At 45.9% G+C, this 21,098-nt stretch overlaps 1 protein-coding gene and 1 non-coding gene across 3 annotated transcripts in view; both read left to right on the forward strand.

Moving 5' to 3' along the window:
• The first annotated feature begins 636 nt into the window (after positions 1-636).
• TRNAL-CAA lies at positions 637-743 on the forward strand. Its single transcript has 2 exons — positions 637-674; positions 698-743. It is a non-coding gene; the product is annotated as a tRNA-Leu (tRNA).
• A 3,101-nt stretch (positions 744-3,844) lies between these two features.
• The window catches only part of TUBGCP3 (tubulin gamma complex associated protein 3), a 57,755-nt gene continuing 40,501 nt past the window's right edge, over positions 3,845-21,098 (forward strand). Inside the window, exons 1-6 of one of the 2 annotated variants that reach the window (XM_038761978.1) lie at positions 3,845-3,939; positions 11,949-12,056; positions 14,595-14,662; positions 17,768-17,845; positions 18,863-19,071; positions 20,507-20,676. In XM_038761978.1, coding sequence (XP_038617906.1) covers positions 3,864-3,939; positions 11,949-12,056; positions 14,595-14,662; positions 17,768-17,845; positions 18,863-19,071; positions 20,507-20,676 — 709 coding nt within the window. In that variant the 5' untranslated portion in view covers positions 3,845-3,863. The remainder of the gene's footprint in view (positions 3,940-11,948; positions 12,057-14,594; positions 14,663-17,767; positions 17,846-18,862; positions 19,072-20,506; positions 20,677-21,098) is intronic. The other variant, XM_038761977.1, reaches the window with a different exon arrangement.

A 21,098-nucleotide genomic window follows, 5' to 3' on the forward strand; every position in this document is an offset into this window, starting at 1 on the left:
GCACTGGGGCAACCCAGATAATCCGATCAGACAGTGCCCTGCACAAAGTAAGCACTCAGTGGATGCCGCTAAGTTCCACGCAGGGACAGAGAGCTGACTGGACGGAAGGATATGTTGCCAATTTGTACTTCCCAAGCGCTTAGTACAGTGCTCTGCACACAGTAAGCGCTCAATAAATACGATTGATGATGATGATTGGACCAAATTGGTGTTACATTCATTCATTCATTTATTCAATCGTATTTATTAAGCGCTTACTGTGTGCAGAGCAATTATGATGAAGTGAATCTACGGTTTCTACCCACATTTTAGGGGAAGTAGCATGACCTAGTGGATAGAGCTCGGGGCTTGGGAGTGAGAAGGTCATGGGTTCAAATCCCGACTCTACCACTTGTCTGCTGTGTGACCACGGGCAAGTCACTTCACTTCTCTGGGCCTCCGTTACTTCATCTGTAAAACGGGGAGGAAGACTGTGAGCCCCACGTGGGACAACCTATCTGGTACCTACCCCAGCGCTTAGGACGGTGCTTGGCACATAGTAAGCGCTTAACAAATACCATAATAATAAATGCCCCCGAATCATTTTCGATCCATAGCAAGTCTATTGCCTCCAGAATGTCCTAACGTCTCCCACATCTCAGGATGGCCGAGTGGTCCAAGGCGCCAGACTCAAGTTAACACTTCCCTTAGTTGGGACTTCTGGTCTCCGAATGGAGGCGTGGGTTCGAATCCCACTTCTGACACTTCCTTCAGCGCTTAGAACAGTGCTTTGCACATAGTAAGCGCTTAATAAATGCCATTATTATTATTATTATAATGATGGCATTTGTTAAGCGCTTACTATGTGCAAAGCACTGTTCTAAGAGTCTTTAGTTGTTGTAGTATATATAGCCATGGAGTTTTCTTGGTAAAAAAAATTAGAAAGTGGTTTACCGTTGGCTTCTTCCACGAGTGGAGACATAACAAAACTAAAACAGGAAAGGGTACGGAGAATCACCATCTAAAAGGAATCCTTAATTGCCCCTCTATGAACCGTTATGAATGGACTGTGAGCCCGTTGTTGGGTAGAGACCGTCTCTATATGTTGCCGACTTGTACTTCCCAAGCGCTTAGTACAGTGCTCTGCACACAGTAAGCGCTCAATAAATACGATTGAATGATTTAACGAATCTATAATCTACAGTTCTAATTCCGGCTCCACCACTTATCAGCTGTGTAACTTTGGGCAAGTCACTTAACTTCTCTGGGCCTCAGTTCCCTCATCTGGAAAATATGGTTGAAGACTGTAAGCCCCACGGGGGACCACCTGATTACCTTGTATCTCCCCCAGCACTTAGAACAGTGCTTGGCACATAGTAAGCGCTTAACAAATGCCAAAATTATTAAAATTATTATTAGTATTTATCTGTTTGGATGGTATTGACACCTGTCTACTTGTTTTGTTTTGTTGTCTGTCTCCCCCCTTCTAGACTGTGAGCCCGCTGTGGGGTGGGGACTGTCTCTGTTGCTGAATTAGACTTTCCAAGTGCTAAGTACAGTGCTCTGCACACAGTAAGCGCTCAATAAATACGATTGAATGAATGAATGAATGTACTTACCCAAGGTCACCCAGGAGACACGTGGTGGAGCCAGGACTGGAACCCAAGTCCTTCCAGCTCCCAGGCCACAAGGACTTGCTGCTTCACACTTGACTAACTGAGGCCTGAGGCGGGGCGGGGGACTGTAAACTCGTCCTCTCGACTATAAGCTCGTTGTGGGCAGGGAATGGGTCTATTTGTTGTTGTGGGGTACTCTCCCAAGCGCTTAGTCCAGTGCTCTGCACCCAGCAAGCATCAATGACTACGATTGAATGAATGAATGAATGTCTGTCTCCCCCCCTTCTAGACTGTGAGGCCGTTGTGAGGTAGGGATGGTCTCTGTTGCTGAATTGGACTTTCCACGCGCTTAGTACAGTGCTCTGCACCCAGTAGGCGCTCAATAAATACGATTGAATCAATGGATGAATGAGTGAGTGAATGAATGAATGAATGTCTATCCCCCCCCTTCTAGACTGTGAGGCCGTTGTGAGGTAGGGATGGTCTCTGTTGCTGAACTGGACTTTCCAAGCGCTTAGTACAGTGCTCTGCACCCAGTAGGTGCTCAATAAATACGATTGAATGAATGGACGAATGATTGAATTAATGAATGAATGTCTATGCCCCCCCACCCCCCACCCTTCTAGACTGTGAGGCCGTTGTGAGGTAAGGATGGTCTCTGTTGCTGAACTGGACTTTCCAAGCGCTTAGTACAGTGCTCTGCACACAGTAGGTGCTCAATAAATACGATTGAATGAATGGATGAATGAGTGAGTGAATGAATGAATGAATGTCTATCCCCCCCTTCTAGACTGTGAGGCCGTTGTGAGGTAGGGATGGTCTCTGTTGCTGAACTGGACTTTCCAAGCGCTTAGTACAGTGCTCTGCACCCAATATGCGCTCAATAAGTACAATTGGATGAATGATTGAATGAATGAATGTCTATTCCCCCCCCCCACCCCAGACTGTGAGGCCGTTGTGAGGTAGGGATTGTCTCTGTTGCTGAACTGGACTTTCCAAGCGCTTAGTACAGTGCTCTGCACCCAGTAGGCGCTCAATAAGTACGATTGAATGAATGGATGAATGATTGAATGAATGAATGCCTATCCCCCCGTTCTAGACTGTGAGGCCGTTGTGAGGTAAGGATGGTCTCTGTTGCTGAACTGGACTTCAAAGCGCTTAGTACAGTGCTCTGCACCCAGTAGGCGCTCAATAAATACGATTGATTGAATGAATGGATGAATAATTGAATGAATGAATGAATGAGTGTCTATTCCCCCCTCTTCTAGACTGTGAGGCCATTGTGAGGTAAGGATGGTCTCTGTTGTTGAATTGGACTTTCCAAGCGCTTAGTACAGTGCTCTGCACCCAATAGGCGCTCAATAAGTACGATTGAATGAATGGATGAATGATTGAATGAATGAATGCCTATCCCCCCGTTCTAGACTGTGAGGCCGTTGTGAGGTAAGGATGGTCTCTGTTGCTGAACTGGACTTCAAAGCGCTTAGTACAGTGCTCTGCACCCAGTAGGCGCTCAATAAATACGATTGATTGAATGAATGGATGAATAATTGAATGAATGAATGAATGAGTGTCTATTCCCCCCTCTTCTAGACTGTGAGGCCATTGTGAGGTAAGGATGGTCTCTGTTGCTGAATTGGACTTTCCAAGCGCTTAGTACAGTGCTCTGCACCCAGCAGGCGCTCAATAAGTACGATTGAATGAATGGATGAATGATTGAATGACTGAATGTCTATCCCCACCCCCTTCTAGACTGTGAGGCCGTTGTGAGGTAGGGATGGTCTCTGTTGCTGAACTGGACTTTCCAAGCGCTTAGTACAGTGCTCTGCACCCAATAGGCGCTCAAAAAGTACGATTGAATGAATGGATGAATGATTGAATGAATGAATGTCTATCCCCACCCCCTTCTAGACTGTGAGGCCGTTGTGAGGTAGGGATGGTCTCTGTCGCTGAACTGGACTTTCCAAGCGCTCAGTACAGTGCTCTGCACCCAGTAGGCGCTCAATAAGTAAGACTGAATGAATGAATGAAGAATGAATGACAAGGGGGCGGGGCGGAAGCGGTGCATTGTGGGGCCCCGCGGGTCCGTTTGGGCGCCTTCTGCTAAAATGGCGGCGCCGGGCGGACGCGCTCGAGTCAAGCCCGCCCGCGGCGCGCGCTGCGGCTAGTGCGCCGGCGCAGTGCGGCCCCCACCCCAGCGCGCGCGCGCGCCGGAAGTGGGCGGGGCCGGGCTGAGGGGGAAGCCGCCGCCGCCGTTCGCTGCTGAGGATGGCCGCCCCGGACCAGAAGTCGCCCAACGTCCTGCTGCAGAGCCTCTGCTGCCGCATCCTGGGCAAGAGCGAAGGTAACGGGCCCGCCGGGAGACGGACAGACACACGAGGAGAGAACGGGCCGGGAGGAGGCGGCTCGGCCCGCCCTGAGGCGGCGGCGCGAGGCCTGGCCCACCTAGGGGTGAAAGGTCACCGCGCTGCCATTCCGCGCCCCCCCCACGCGCGCGCGCGAGCGGGCTACTGCGCGTGCGCGGGGCGGGAAAGTGGGTGGGGGCGGGGCCAGGCCGGGCCCCTCGCCCAACCACGGGCAACCTGGCGGCCCGTATGCAAATTAGGGGGCGATATGTAAATTATCGGGGTGGCATTCAAATTGGCCGTCGTGGTATGCAAATCGCTCATGCATATGTAAATCAGCCCGTGGGCAACCCCATGAGGACGACTCATTCATTCATTCAATCGTACTGAGCGCTTACTGTGTGCAGAGCACTGTACTAAGCGCTTGGGAAGTACAACTTGGCAACATTCATTCTTTTAATCGTATTTATTGAACGCTTACTGTGTGCAGAGCACTGTACTAAGCGCTTGGGAAGTACACGTTGGCAACATTCATTCATCCTTCAATCGTATTTATTGAGCGCTTACTGTGTGCAGAGCACTGTACTAAGCGCTTGGGAAGTACAAGTTGGCAACATTCATTCATTCCTTCAATTGTATTTATTGAGCACTTATGGTGTGCAGAGCACTGTACTAAGCGCTTGGGAAGTACAAGTTGGCGACATTCATTCATTCCTTCAATCGTATTTTTTTGAGCGCTTACTGTGTGCAGAGCGCTGTACTAAGCGCTTGGGAAGTACAAGTTGGCAACATTCATTCCTTCAGTCGTATTTATTGAGTGCTTACTGTGTGCAGAGCGCTGTACTAAGCGCTTGGGAAGTACACGTTGGCGACATTCATTCATTCCTTCAATCGTATTTATTGAGCGCTTACTGTGTGCAGAGCACCGTACTAAGCGCTTGGGAAGTACAAGTTGGCAACATTCATTCATTCCTTCAATCGTATTTTTTGAGTGCTTACTGTGTGCAGAGCGCTGTACTAAGCGCTTGGGAAGTACACGTTGGCAACATTCATTCATTCTTTTAATCGTATTTATTGAGCGCTTACTGTGTGCAGAGCACTATACTAAGCGCTTGGGAAGTACAAGTTGGCAACATTCATTCTCTCCTTCAATCGTATTTTTTGAGCGCTTACTATGTGCAGAGCACTGTACTAAGCGCTTGGGAAGTACTAGTTGGCGACATTCATTCATTCCTTCAATTGTATTTATTGAGCGCTTACTGTGTGCAGAGCACTGTACTAAGCGCTTGGGAAGTACAAGTTGGTGACATTCATTCATTCCGTCAATTGTATTTATTGAGCACTTACTGTGTGCAGAGCGCTGTACTAAGCGCTTGGGAAGTACACGGCAACATTCATTCATTCTTTTAATCGTATTTATTGAGCACTTACTGTGTGCAGAGCACTGTACTAAGCGCTTGGGAAGTACAAGTTGGTGACATTCATTCATTCCATCAATCGTATCTATTGAGCACTTACTGTGCGCAGAGCACTGTACTAAGTGCTTGGGAAGTACAGGTTGGCAACATTCATTCAGTCGTATTTATTGAGCGCTTCCTGTGTGCAGAGCTCTGTACTAAGCACTTGGGAAGTACACATTGGCCACATTCATTCATTCCTTTAATCGTATTTATTGAGTGCTTACTGTGTGCAGAGCACTGTACTAAGCGCTTGGGAAGTACAAGTTGGCAAGAGGGGGGATAGACATTCATTCATTCAGTCATCCATTGAATGGATGATTCGGAGCTCTGCACACAGTAAGCGCCCAATAAATACGATTGAAGGAATGAATGAATCATCCATTCATTCAATCGTATTTATTGAGCGCCTACTGGGTGCAGAGCACTGTACTAAGCGCTTGGAAAGTCCAGTTCAGCAACAGAGACCATCCCTACCTCACAACGGCCTCACAGTCTAGAAGGGAGGATAGGCATTCATTCGTTCAGTCATTCATCCATTCATTCAATCGTAGGTTATCTTTTTCATTCATTCAACCATATTGGGCGCTTACTGTGTGCAGAGCACTGTACTAAGCACTTGGAAAGTACGGTTTGGCAACAGAGGCAATCCCTACCCAACAACAGGCTCACAGTCTCGAGGGAGTATGTCTTGCTTCTGTTCTCTTCTAAGTTCAGTACAGTGTCTCTCACTCAATCGGTCAGTAAATACCGTTGGTTAACAAAAAACTTGTCAATCCTCATTCGTTCTTGAGTCCTTTGACACTTATAATTACAGAGGGCTTTGAAGAGGCCAAATCATTCTTCCCTTTATTTAGGAAAAAGGATCAAATGTGGCCAGAGAAAGTCTCATTTGTTCTGGAAGATGGGAAAGCTAGATTTTACTAGAAATAGTTAAAGAATGCCAAAGCGATGTGATGTATTTAAGTCAGCAGGCCTCATAAGTGCTGTTGTAGAAACACTGGCCATTGTTTTTTGATAACCCAGGAAAAAATAGGAGAAATTCTTTGCTTTGGGGAAAGGGCAAGGATTGAGCTTGCCTTTATGGAAGGATAGAAGGATAACTAGAAAGTCAGGCCTATCAGCTGATAACCTCCATATTTGGAAGGACCAAAGTGTTAGTCTATTTATTTTATTTTGTTAGTATGTTTGGTTTTGTTCTCTGTCTCCCCCTTCTAGACTGTGAGCCCACTGTTGGGTAGGGACTGTCTCTGTACGTTGCCAACTTGGACTTCCCAAGCGCTTAGTACAGTGCTCTGCACACAGGAAGCGCTCAATAAATACGATTGGTTGATTAAAAGGACTCATTCATTCGTATTTATTGAGCGCTTACCATGTGCAGGGCATGGTAGACTGTGAGCCCACTGTTGGGTAGGGACTGTCTCTATCTGTTGCCAATTTGTACTTCCCAAGCGCTTAGTACAGTGCTCTGCACATAGTAAGCGCTCAATAAATACAATTGATTGATTGATTGATTGGTACTAAGCGCTTGGGAGAGGACAGTACAACAATGAACAGTCACGTTCCCCGCCCCCAGTGAGCTTACAGTCTAGAGGGGTGAGAAGCATCTACAGTGCTTTGCACATTGTAAGCGCTTAACAAATACCATCATTATCTACAGGAATTTGGGTTATTTTGCCTGCCGGGGGGTTTAAAGAGAAGCCTCACTATCAGGCATTTATTCTGAGGTTGAAGAAGGTCAGTTCTCCGGCTCCGCAGGAGACCAGAAATGAAGCAGGCTTCAAGGGACTCACTTGGTTGGACCCAAGAAAAGGCCCTTGTTCTGCCCGGGTAAGAAAATCCTGGAACAGGGAGTGAAAGAATGGCGGGGAGTGGGCCGAGTTGTTCGGCTCACGATTTGCAGAGCCTAAGGAGGCTGCTGTGCACCCCAAAACCACTCCATGGATTTCTGGCGGGCCCCCCCTTTATCACCTGGGGGTTTAAGCATTGCCCAGGTGGGAAGGAAGCAGCTGAATTCTTCCCCTCTAACATCTCGAAGGTAGTGCCACCCCCCCTCACCCCCGAGCTACAAGGGTTAGGGGCATGAAAACTGCGCTCTTGCACACAGTAAGTGCTCAAGAAATGGCTCCGATGGATGGGCAGGACTTTGGAGCAATTTCCATTTTTGGAGTGCATTGGCTGTTGCCTTTGGGTTGCCTTTCCTTTGCCTGGACCACCCCCCTTCACATCCAGCAGACCACCTCCCTCCCTACCTTCCAAACTCTTCTAAAATGTAAAAATCGCAGGCTTCTCAGGGAAGCGGTGTGGCTTAGTGGCTAGAGCCCGGACTTGAGAGTCAGAGGGACCTGGGTTCTAATCCCACCTCCACCGCTTGTCTTCCGTGTGACCTTGGGCCAGAGAAGCTCAGTTACCTTGTCTGGAAAATGGGGATGCAGACTGTGCGTCCCGTGTGCGACAGGGACAGTGTCCAAACTCATTAGCTTGCACTTAGTACAGTGCCTGACACACAGTAAGCGCTTAGCAAATGCCACAATTATTAGTATTCTTACCCCATAAACACTTTGACATCCCAGATCCACAGCACTCCATAGACACTACTGCTTCCCTTATCTGTGAAGTATTTTAATGTTTTTTTCTCCCTGTACACAAGTTCCTTGTGGGCTTGAATCATGAACACCGACTGTTGTACTCTCGCAAGCGCTTAGTTCAGTGTTCTGCACACAGTAAGTGCTCAATAAGTGTTACTGATTAAAAATAGACATATTAATCATCTTCCAACAAGCAGCAGACAGGTAAAAACCGTCTTAAAAGAATGTGGTACATGGCTGAAGCTTTTCTGAGTTTTTTTTTTTAATAAGGGTTTTCATTACACTGCTTTCCTTTTTCATTAGGTGATCAAGCTTGAAAGTTAAATTGCAAGACCTTACCTGCCTGGTTAAATTGTTTGAATTTCCTTATTACCTCAGTTTGTACTAAAATGATCCGCCCTTCAGTGCACTGGAAATGCTCCCTCTTGCTGGACTTGATTTAACATACAAATAGAAGCAGTGTGGCCCAGTGGATGGAGCATAGGCCCGGGAGCCAGGGCGACCTGTTACCTCATCTGGAAAATGGGGATTAAGAGAGGAAGCCCCATGTGGGGCACGGACCGTGTCCACCCTGATTAACTTGTATCTACCCCAGTGCTTGGCACATAGTAAGTGCTTAAAATGATGATAATAGTTGATCGTGAATATATTCTGGAAGTGCTCTGTTTTGCTGATGATTAGCAAGAACTCCACAATGCTTAGAACACAGAAGCGGGTGAACTGATGCTGTAAATAAAGTACGCTGTAGTTGCACACAATAATAATAATAATGCATATAGAGCAGTTTTATTTTTCTCCAGCACTTTGAAAGCGGCAATTGTATTCCATCCTTGCGATTCTGCTGTTTAGTAGGTAGAGGAAGGTATTAACAACTCCATTTGACAGATGAGGAAACTGAGGATCCCAACACACACAGTCAATAGAGAACATTTTGTACAGTCCAAATTAAGAATGTGCAACCTAGCGAATCACCAGTTTCTGAATGTGGAAGTTTTCTGGACTGGTCACATTATTGTCTATTAATTCCACGTAAGCAGTTTCTGCCATCTAAGTTCAGGTCCCCGAAGGTGATCCACCATCAGTATCTCTGCAGTAATTCAAAGTACGGAACACTTCAGTTTGTGTTCTTGTTGTTGTCTCTCAAGCTGGTTTCATACACTTGTGAATTAAGAAGTTTGGCTTTCGTCTCTGGCTTCAGAAAGTGTGGATCTTCACCAGGCTTTGTACAAGGAGAAAACTGCCTTGTGGATCTGGTAGCTGCGTTTGTTTGGAAATCGTTCCGTAGATTTCCCGCTCCCTGTTTCCTCAGGTCATAACCCCTTTCCTACTGCAGTCATTAACGTTCATTCAGTTGTATTTATTGAGCGCTTACTGTGTGCATAACACGGTACTAAATGCTTGGGAGAGTACAGTACAACAACAAATAGACACATTATCTGCCCCCAATGTGTTCACAGTCTAGAGGGGGAGAATATAAAGAATGCCCCCTCATCATCAGTAATTCTTGGCTGGGATGATGCAAAAGTCATACATATTATCCAGTATTCTGTCTCTAAAAACTTATGTTCCAGGTTTCCTAGGTTTTACTCATTTAAGCGTATGATATTTGTGGTGAAAGAATCATTCATTCAGTCGTATTTTTTGAGCACTTACTGTGTGCAGAGCACTGAACTAAGTGCTTGGGAGAGTCCAATAGAGCAATAAACAGATACATTCCCTGCCCACCACAAGCTTACAATCTGGAGGGAAGAGCACAGAGTCTAGAATCACTTCGGCAGCAATCAAAGGAAAGGACTTCTGAATGGAAGAATCGGAGGGAAACTATACTCGTGATTAGGCGTGCGATGAAATGAGGAGGGGCAAATAGTCACCAAGCTATTCAGCCTTTAGGACTTGGGCTCTGGGGCTGGAGAGTAAGGGGTGAATGGGAGAAACGGCAAAGAAGCAGAATCAACAGTGTGTGGGTGTGTAAAAGTATGGGGGAAAAGAAGGCGGAAAGAAATCTTGGAGTCCAAGACTAGAAAGCAGCATAGAGTCCAGGCCTGGGAGCCAAAGGACCTGGATTCTCGTGCCGGATCTGCCACCTGCCCGCTGGACGACTTTGGGAAAGTCACTTGACTTCTGGGCTTCAGTTTCCTCAACTGCAAAATAATAATAATAATAATAATAATAATAATAATAATAATAATAATAATGGCATTTGTTAAGCGCTTACTATGTGCAAAGCACTGTTCTAAGCGCTGGGGAAGATACAAGGTGATAATAATAAAAATAATAATGATGGCATTTCTGGGGATTTAATCCCCTGTTCTCCCTCCTACAGATTATAAGCCTCACTCATATGGGGCAGAGGGACTGTGTTCAACCTGATTATCTTGTGTCTACCCCAGTTCCTGGAACAGTGCTTGCCACATGGGAAGTGCTAAAAAAAAAAGTACAAAAATAAATTTAAAAAGTTTGGGATTTGAGAGAACAGTGCAACTAATATACCTGGATTTATGCCTTGGGATCACTTCTCATCTAAGGACTGTAAGCTTCCTCTAGACCACAAGCCCTTTGTGGGCAGGGAACATGTCTGTTTACTGTTCTGTTGTACGCCCCCGAGCACTTAGTACAGTGCTGTGCACACAGTTAGCACTCAACAAATACGATTGACTGACTCTTTGACTAAGGACCTGGATTCTAATCCTGGCTTCTCCACTTGTCTGCCCTGTGACCATGGGCAAGTCGTTTCACTTCTCTGTGTCTATAAAATGGGGATTGTGACTTTGAGCCTCACGCAGGGCACTGACTGGGTCCAACTCAATTAGTTTGTGTTTACCCTAGTGCTTAGTACCAAGCCTGGCACGGAGTTAGCACTTAACCGCCATCAAAAACAAAAAAAATCTAAGAAGACAGTTTTCTTTCAGCCATGCCGCATTGTGTTTTGGTGGGGTTAGAGGTTTTGTAGGCAAGAGGTGTACCATTGTCATCAGTGGTGTTTATTGAGCGCTTACTGTGTGCAGAGCAGTGTACTAAACCCTTGGGAGAGTCCAGTAGAACAGAGTTGGTAGTCTTGCATGCTTCATTAGAGAAGGAAGGAAAAGCAGACCTGTACAGATCTTTTGTTGGGATTGCTAAATTTCCTGAACTTTCTGTTTGGACAGTCCCTTGACAGTTTTCTGGAGATCACTGAGCCAGGCGGCTTTAGTGCTTCTAACTGGCATGTCTGTAATCATGTGCCCGTCATCTCTTAGCCTGGCAGGGTTTTTGGCAGAGGCTATGTCTTTCAGATTTCCCTTGGTGCAAACACAGAGCGATATTGACTTGCTTAGGGTAGAAGGCCACGGTAATTTTTGCTGAGCTTCAGGCCGAGAGCATTTTTTACGAAGACATTGGTTTTGAATCTCCTTTGAAATGTGTGGTTTTAGTGTTGACTGAGCATTTCTAACTTTAGTGGCCTTAGGTATTGAAAAGTGAGATGATTTGGGTTTGACAATAATAATAATAATTGTGGTCTTTGTTAAACTCTTACTGTGGGCCAAGGACTGCTTTAAGCACTGGGGTAATCAGGTTGGACACAGTCCCTGTCTCACATGGGGCTCACAGTCTTAATCGCCATTTTACAGGTGAGGTAACTGAGGCACAGAGAAGTGAAGTGACTTGCCCAAAGTTAATAATAATAATAATAATAACAATAACGACGGTATTTGGTAAGAACTTACCTTGTACCGAGCACTGTTCTAAGCACTGAGGTAGATACAAGGTAATCAGGTTGTCCTACGTGGGGCTCACGGTTTTAATCCCCATTTTACAGATGAGGTAACCTAGGTCCAGAGAAGTGAAGTGACTTGCCCAGCGTCACCCAGCCGGAATTAGAACCCGTGACCTTCTGACTCCGAGGGCCTTGCTCTGTCCACTACACCAACTGCTTCTCAAGTTGGACGGCCGCCCTCCCACCGAATATTTCCTTTTGTCTTTCAGCCGACGCAGCTCAGCAGTTCCAGTATGCGGTGCGCGTCATCGGTAGCAACTTCGCCCCGACCGTTGAGAGAGACGAATTCCTCGTAGCTGAAAAAATCAAGAAAGAACGTAGGTCCAGTTCCTTAATTCTTCAAACGTGCTTGGCTCTTGGGGGCGGGTGTCGATGTTCGGCGCGTGTTTCGATCGAGAACTCCATCCCAGGCAGCTCAGTCGCGAGTAACTTCTAAGTAAATCATCAGTAAAGCTTAGATGATTTGAAGCGTGTGAGGCCAGTCAAAGCCTCTGGCTGGATTTTCTTTCCTAAGCCCTTCCCAGAGAAAGGAAGTCTGGGCTTTCTAACCTTGCCGGCCGTGCTTTTGAGTAGCTGTGCTCAGTTTTAGGTGGAGCATTTTCATTCAGTTGTATTTGTTGAGTGTTTACTGCCTGCTGAGCACCGTACTGAGTGGTTGGGAGAGTACGGTAGAGCAACGGACGCATTCCCTGCCCACAATGAGCTTACGGTCTGGAGGAGGCATTTCGGACGGTACAGGATAGGGTTCTGAGTAATCATGGTTTGGAGGGGTCCGTGGGGGGCACCGATTGCCAATTTAAGCCTTTCATTCGCCCACCTCTGTCACCGTGTGGGCAGGCCATTAGCATTTCAAAGGGAACTTTAATTATGGTATTTGTTAAGCGCTTACCATGTGCCAAGCAATGTTCTAAGCGCTGGGGTAGATACAAGATAACCAGGTTGTCCCACGTAGGGCTCACAGTCTTAATCCCCATTTTATATATGAGGGAACCGAGGCACAGAGAAGTGAAGTGGCTTACCCAAGGTCACAGCAGACAAGTGGCAGAGCCAGGATTAGAACCCACATCATCATCATCAATCGTATTTATTGAGCGCTTACTATGTGCAGAGCACTGTACTAAGCGCTTGGGAAGTACAAATTGGCAACACGTAGAGACAGTCCCTACCCAACAGTGGGCTCACAGTCTGAAAGGGGGAGACAGAGAACAAAACCAAACATATTAACAAAATAAAATAAATAGAATAGATATGTACAAGTAAAATAAATAAATAAATAGAGTAATAAATATGTACAAACATATATACATATATACAGGTGCTGTGGGGAAGGGAAGGAGGTAAGATGGGGAATGGAGGGGGGACGAGGGGGAGAGGAAGGAAGGTGCTCAGTCTGGGAAGGCCTCCTGGAGGAGGTGAGCTCTCAGCAGGGCCTTGAAGGGAAGAAGAGAGCTAGCTTGGCGGATGGGCAGAGGGAGGGATCCCAAACCTGTGCTCTGGCCACTAAGCCACACTACTTCTCATCAATGTGTCTAAACTGTCAGGTCATTGTGGGCAGGGACTGTGTCATTTATGTCATTGCGTTGTCCTCTCCCAAGCGCTTAGCGCTGGGCACTGTACACAGTGAGCGCTTGGTATGTACGGTTGATTGTATAAAGTTTGCTTTTTCATCATTAGTCTCTGGTCCTGGAACTTTAAACAGTCACAGTAAGTTCCCTATGTAATGGTAAGGAATTACTGGAGAAAAATAGTGCCAGCCTAATACTGAAGGAAGCCAGAGAGGACATGGCTAACTTGAAATAGGCATAGGGTGCTTTTTTTAACGTCCTCAAAACTTGGATTTCATCCAGTGTAATGGAAGCTGGGCGGTCCCTAATCCCCTCTATTCCATGGGTTCTAATCCCAGCTCCACCACTTGTCTGCTGTGTGACCTTGGGCAAGTCGCTTCACTTTGTCGTGCCTCAGTGACCTCTTCTGTAAAACGGGGATTGAGAGTGTGAGCCCCACATGGGACAAGGGACTGGGTCCCAATCCTGTTGGCATGTATCCACCCCAGCGCTTAGTACAGTGCCTGGCACATAACAAATGCCACAATTGGTGGTTGTACCAATCACGGTTTTTCCACCAACCTCTGCAGTTGGCAAGGGCACTCTGAACGTAATCTTGCTGCAATTATTCCATTTGCTTTTCTCCCTAGCTGATGCCATCCGTTTCCCTCCTGTCTTGCCAGGGTTCCTCATTGAAAATCTAAAAGGCACTCATTGCTGACTTCTAAGCATTGTCATTTTCCATCTTCTGCTTCAAAGGAAACTTTGTTTGGAAACTCTCAGTTTTTCCGGGTCTTAGTGAATAGTCAGATCTATTCCTGAAACTGCAATCAGAAGTAGTATCTTTGTTGACTTTTTTTAATCCTTTATGGTTTTTGTTAAGCGCTTACTATGTTCCAGGCACTGTTCTAAGCGCTGGGGGAGATAAAGTTAATCAGGTTGGACACAGTCCGTGCCCCACGTGAGGCTCGCAGTCTTAATCCCCATTTTACAGAGGAGGTCACTGAGGCCCAGAGAAGTGAAGTCACTTGCCAAGGTCACACAGCGGACAATTTCAGTGACCGTGACAGGGATTTGCATATGTTTGGAGAGCAGAATCAATCTGTCCGAGGAATATTTGCCATGTGTGCTCCTTTTATGAAGGTGGAGGCCTTTCTATGAGATTTTTACTTAAACGTCTCTGTAAGCACGGAGTGGTGTATGTGTTTTTTCAGATGCATCTCACAGGGGGAAAGAATGAGTGCAAAACATGCAGTCGTTGTATTTCATTTCTCTGTGTTTGCTGTTCTCGTTTCCCCCTCCTCCCTTCAGTTGTGCGGCAGAGAAGGGAAGCAGATGCGGTGTTGTTTTCCGAGCTCCACAGAAAGCTCCACTCGCAGGTATTGTTTTCGGCCGTTTGAGTGCCATTCCGCGAATCCGAGGAGACCCAAAATCCGAGCGCAGGTGGTCGTGGGATCCGTTCAGGCCCGTCTGTGTTTGCTTGCGACCTTTACTTTCAGACCGTGGGATAGTACGAGTCCTGCGGCTGGCAACGTGTGGGTGGCCGTTGGGGAATTTGTAATGAATGACCAGTAGGAAGAAAGGAGAGAAGCCACGGACACGGTCAGATAAATCAGCAGTGTACACTTGGTTGCTTTGGGTAGGTTTACTTGAATGACAGCATGGAAGGAAGTAGATGGGAAAGGAAAAATAGACCTGAGTACTTGCTTGTCTGCACCGGTGAAAGCTTATCTGGCTAACGACAGTGTATTTTTAGGCTAATGTGTCCTGAACTGTATCGATATATTGATTAAGAGTTAAAAGTCCTTTTTGTTACGGGCATTTCTGTGATCCGGTGTTGATGCTGCTGATGCCAGAGTGCCAGATGACTTAATATCGTATAAAGTTTGTGCAGTTATTTTCTAAAAATAGTACCGAGTGGTCACTGAATGGTACCCCAAGGACTCGTTCCCTTTAATTCAAAAATAGTACCTTTTTTTTTCCAAAAAAAAAACCCTAACTCCAGGCAGCTACTAAGCGGGAGGCAAATGAAAGAATCTCTTGCCTCACATCCACTCTGGCGCTAAATCCCACTGGTTCTCCAAAGCCAAACTACTCCTCGATCTCGTCTCTCTTGCCGCCGACCACTTTTCCATGCGATATTTGTTAAGGGCCTAAGGCGTGCCAAGTATTTGTATTAAGCACAGGAGTTGGTACAAGCCAGTCGGGTCAGATACGATCTTTGTCCCACCTAAGGCTCAAAGCCCAAGTAGGATGGAGGACAGTTATTTACTTCCCACTTTACAGGTGAGGAAACTGAGGCACAGAGCACCACATTGACTTGCCCAAAGTCTACCCAGGCGATAAGGGGGTAAGTTGGGATTAGAACCCATATCCCTTGACTCACAGGCCTGGTTTCTTTCCACGAGGTCAAAATGCTTCTGTTTGAGCAAACAGTAGAAATCAATGGCTCCTTAGCCGCTTTATTCATTGTCGTATTTACTGAGGCCTTTGTGTGTGCAGAGCACCGTACTAAGCACTCGGGAGAGTGCAGTATAACAATAAACAAATAATAAAATAAAATAATTCCCCGCCCACAACGATCTTACTTTATTATAATCTGCCTTTCGACTAACACGTAGAATTTAAATCAAGTCCTTAAAAGGAGTCACTGGGTTTTATATATGCCGACAGCAATTAGACACCGAGTTCAAACTCTTCTCCTCGGAACATCCAACTTGGGGGTCTGGCCTGGATGTAAGTCATCAATCAATCAGTGGTATTTATTGAGTACTTACTGTGCGCAGAGCAGGGTACTAGGCTCTTGGCAAAGTATAGTGCAACAGAGTTGGTAGATATGATCTCTGCCCAGAAGGATCTTACAGTCTAGAAACGTTAAAATCAATTACAAATGTGTCCCTAAGGGCCTTCAGGCTGAGAGTGGGGTGACTATCGTGGTCAGAACAATCCAATCTGCTCAAACTGCTTTGCTCACCCCGATTCCTCTTAGGGATATTGATAAACAGAACAGGGAAGGGACACGCTCTCCTTTTTTGTGGAAGCTTTGGCATGATTTGACAACAAGCAAAAGAAGATCTCTTCTTCCCCTTCTCCATGGAGATTCCGAATCGATTTATTCCCTTTCAAAAAAAATCCCCCTCCGTTTTCCACACAACAGTCCATAGAACTGTTTATATCGGAAAACTTGGTAGCCGAAACGAGGAAAGGGTCTGGTTAGTTTAACCCTAACGCAAGCAAGAGTGTAAGCTAGACTGAGCTCGTCGTAAGCAGGGAATGACCCCATTTATTGTTGTGTTGTACTTTCCCCAAGCTCTTAGTACAGTGCTCTGTGTACAGTAAGCGCTCATAAATACAATCAATCAATCAATCAGTCGTATTTATTGAGCGCTTACTGTGTGCAGAGCACTGTACTAAGTGCTTGGGAAGTCCAAGTTGGCAACATATAGAGACAGTCCCTACCCAACAGTGGGCTCACAGTCTAAAAGGGGGAGACAGAACAAAACCAAACATACTAACAAAATAAAATAAATAGAATAGATATGTACAAGTAAAATAAATAAATAAATAAATAGAGTAATAAATATGTACAAACATATATACAGGTAATCGAATGAATGCACTAATCTGTACATCCCTAGAACTAATTGTAGGTAGTTTACTCAGTGAAAATGTTGTCTGTTGACAGCGTTTGCCAACTGAGTTAAACTTAATACCCAGAGAAAATAGGAAAGTAATAATTGAGCCCATCAGTCTTGATGGTCATCAAAAGTCCAGCAGCAAAGCAAGTTATTTAAATACCACAAACTCTCCAAACTGAGTTTCACCTTTGTTAATGGGACTTTGATATCTTCACTCGATTATCGCCGAGCCCTCCTGCTTCTGGCCTCATAGGTCGCACAGTGAATGCTGAACAGTAGAGAGGAGAACGTCAGTCATTCAGTGGTATTTATTGAGCGCTTACTGTGTGCGGAGCACTGTGTGCAGAGCAGAGTTCAGCAGAGCAGAGTTGGTAGACCGCTTTCCTGCCCACAAGGAGCTTACCAGTCTAGAGGGGGAGACCGACATTAATGTAAATAAATGAATTACAGATATGGTTGTAAGTGCTGTGGGGCTGAGGGGGGCGTGAATCAAGGCTACAGATTCAAGTGCAGAGTACTTAGTATTAATACTAATTAATACTCTAGTACTTTTTGTACCTGAGTCAGGTCGTGTCTGGAGTTTGCCCCTCGACTCAGAAATGCCGCATAATAGTTCTGTTGAGGGATTAGGGGTGAGAGACCAAGAGGGTGGAAATTACCGTCTCTTTCTCCACCCACGGTAAACCAGTGCAGGAAAACTACAGGCTTTTATCTTCTAGAGAGGACCACTTAGGCTCGCTAATATCTGTATTAGAGGCTTAGCCCTAAATTAGGGAAGGGGACAGTCAACTATGGAGGAATCGATAGGAGTTGTTTTCAAATGTTGATTTCTCTGATTTCTGCCAGGGAGTTTTGAAAAACAAATGGTCAATACTCTACCTCCTGCTCAGCCTTAGCGAAGATCCACGTAAGCAACCAAACAAGGTAAGCATCTCAATTTAAGATTCTGCATGTTTTTTTTTTAGAGTGAGTGTGTGTGTGTGTGTATATATATACACATATATAAATATACTTAGGAGGGGCACATAGCAACTTCTTGGGTGCTCTATATTGTATCACAGTCACATTAGGAACATATCTGGGAAGGGTAAGGCCAAGCCAGGTCCGTGTTCTGCAATTATGGCAGCGACCTCGAGAGTATATGTATTGTTTAAAATTAAAGGATAAAATAATCCCAGGAATGGTTTCAGGAAATAGGGTTGGAGGAGACAACTAATGGTGTGGTAAGGGCCCTGTCATTTTATTTGCCATGGGTGGTTGATTGGGGGAAATGTTTCCTCTGTCCTCAGAGGAAAAGGGGGGAAACCTGACGTCCAATTGTGTGATGATCCCAAAGACAGATCCGAGGCTCTCATAAACGCCTCTCTCAGAGGACACGTCTTTTAAGGGGAGCAGAGTGGTCTAGTGGATAACCCCCCGGCCCGGTAGGCAGAAGACCTGGGTTTTAATCCCAGCTCCTTCACTTGCCTGCAGTGTGACCTTGGGCAAGTCACTTGACTTCTGGGCCTCAGCTTCCTCAACTGCAAAATGGGGCTTCATTGCCTGTTGTCCCTCCTACCTGACTGTAAACCCCACGTGGGATTCATTCATTCAGTGTCATTGAGCGCTTACAGTGTGTGGAGTACTGTACTAAGTGCTTGGGCCATACATTCCCTGCCCACAACAAGTTTACAGTCTAGACGGGGAGACAAGCGTTAAGAAAAATAAGTACATTTATTATAAGTAAATTAATGGGACAGGGACTGTATCTACCCCAGCACCCAAGAGCAGCGCTTGACACATAATAAGTGCTCAACCGGTATCATTTAAAGAAATGGTGTCCACTAACAAATGCGGTGGAAATCCAATAGCAAAAATTGAAAGGAATTAGGAAGAGTTTAGAAGAGGATGTTTTCAGATTGCCTATCACTCGTCAGCAGGAATTTTGTCTTCCGCCCCAAGGTTTCCAGCTTTGCCACCCTGTTCGCTCAAGCGTTACCAAGAGATGCTCATTCAACGCCAATCTACTACGCCAGGCCTCAGACCCTCCCCTTGAATTACCAGGATCGAAACCCTCAGTCTGCCCCGAATTCCGGCAGCAGCGGGATCAGCAGCATAAGCATGTATGCCCTCAACGGCCCGACGCCGACACCACAGTCTCTTCTTCCGGGGTAAGTTTTCCCATCCTGTAGAATCAGTCAAGTGCTGAGTGATAGACCGGGAGGATTTTACCTATCCGTGTTTGTGTTGTTATTAGTAACATTAGGATTATTGTATCTGTTAAGCGTTTACTATGTGCTAGGCACTTTTCCAAGCGCCGGGGTAGAGAGAAGCCAATCAGGTCGGACACAATCCCTGCCTCACCCAGGGCTCGTACTCTAGGAGGGAGTAGGATTTAATCCCCATTTTACGGATGAGGTAACCGTGGCGCAGAGAAGTGAAGTGACTTCCCCATGGACCATCAGCAGGCATGTGACAGAGCCAGGATTAGAGCAGAGGTCCTCTGACTCCCAGGTTTGTGCTCTTTCCACTAGGAAAGAGAGAGAAGAGAGAGATTTTTTTTTTCCAGTTACTCTAAGATGGCTTAGTCTTTAAAACGAAGATTCCCCTGTTAGTAGATATTACATGGGCATTCTCACTGGGCACACACAAAGACTATCCTTAAAATGTTACTATCAGTCAACGGTATGGATTGAGCGCTGCCTATGTGCAGAGCACCGTACTAAGCGCGTGAAAAAGGAGAATACAGCAGAGTATTTGTTGTATCAAGCAGTTGTATTATCCCTGCTTGATCTGCCCAAATTTAAGACTTTATTTGAGCATAGGGGGTTTTGGGTACATGGGAAGCAGAATGGCTCTTTGGCTAGATAACAACCATAAAGAAGCAGCGTGGCTCAGTGGAAAAAGCACGGGCTTTGGAGTCAGAGGTCATGGGTTCAAATCCCGGCTCCACCACTCGTCAGCTGTGTGACTTTGGGCAAGTCACTTAACTTCTCTGGGCCTCAGTTCCCTCATCTGTAAAATGGGGATAAAGACTGAGCCCCATGTGGGACAACCTGATCACCTTGTAAATTCCCCAGCACTTAGAACAGTGCTCTGCACATAGTAAGCGCTTAATAAATGCCATTATTATTATTATTATAAATGGCCACTTCATTTGGCAGGTTAAGATAGTAATAACGACAGTATTAAGCACTTACTATGTGTCAAACACTATTCTAAATGCTGGCATAGATACAAGCTAATCAGTCCTTATCCCAGATGGGGCTCACTGTCTTAATCCCCATTTTACAAAGAAGTGAAGTGACTTGGCCAGGGTCACAAAGCAGACAAGTAGCAGAGCGGGAATTAGAACCCAGGTCCTTCTGACTCCCTAGGCCATGTTGCTTCCTCTAGGCTGAGCCTGGGTTTAGGAGCCATCACAAAATCTTCCTTTTGGTAGTAGAATGGGGTTTGAAGTGGACGTCCTCCGTTCCCCATCTTTATTTAAAAAGTATATTTGTGAAAATGTTATTGGAACTCCCTCCGCACCCCAGCTAAATCTACCCTTCCCTAAATAACTCGATTTGTCTAAACGTTTGTGTTGGGACGATCTTCTCCTTTCAGGCAGTCCTGTCAAGCTCCGGGCGTAGGAGACTGTCTTCGGCTTCAGCTGGGTACTCGTCTTGCGTGGACTTTGCCTGCAAATCAGCCTTCTTTACAAACCTCTACCTCAAAAGGCCTTCCAAATACCCTTTCTCGAAATTTACCCCGCTCCAGAAGAGAAGGAGAAACAGGTGGGAGGGGATGCATTTCTAAATGTTTTTTTAGTAGAATATCTCTTTTGGGCAGAACTGTTCGTGATAATAATAATAATAGTAATAATTTCGGTGTTAAGCACTTGCTACGTGTATCTGTGCACTGGGGTAGATACAAGGTAATCCGGTCGGACACAGTCCCTGTCCCACATGGGGCTCACAGCCTTAATCCCCATTTTACAGATGAGGTAACTGAGGCACAGAGAAGTTAAGTGACTTGCCTAAGGTCAACAACAGACACGTGGTGGAGCCGGGATTAGAACTCATGTCTTCTGATTCCCAAGCCTGGGCTCTTGCCACTAAGCCATGCTGCTTCCCAGTAACACATTTCTTCTTAGTTTGTGATGGTTTGTAGTAACACGTTTTTTGATGGTATTTAAAGAGAAGTTCCAAAAAGAAGT

Source organism: Tachyglossus aculeatus, chromosome 20 (assembly GCF_015852505.1).
Source record: "Tachyglossus aculeatus isolate mTacAcu1 chromosome 20, mTacAcu1.pri, whole genome shotgun sequence".
Classification (NCBI taxonomy): Eukaryota; Metazoa; Chordata; class Mammalia; order Monotremata; family Tachyglossidae; genus Tachyglossus; species Tachyglossus aculeatus.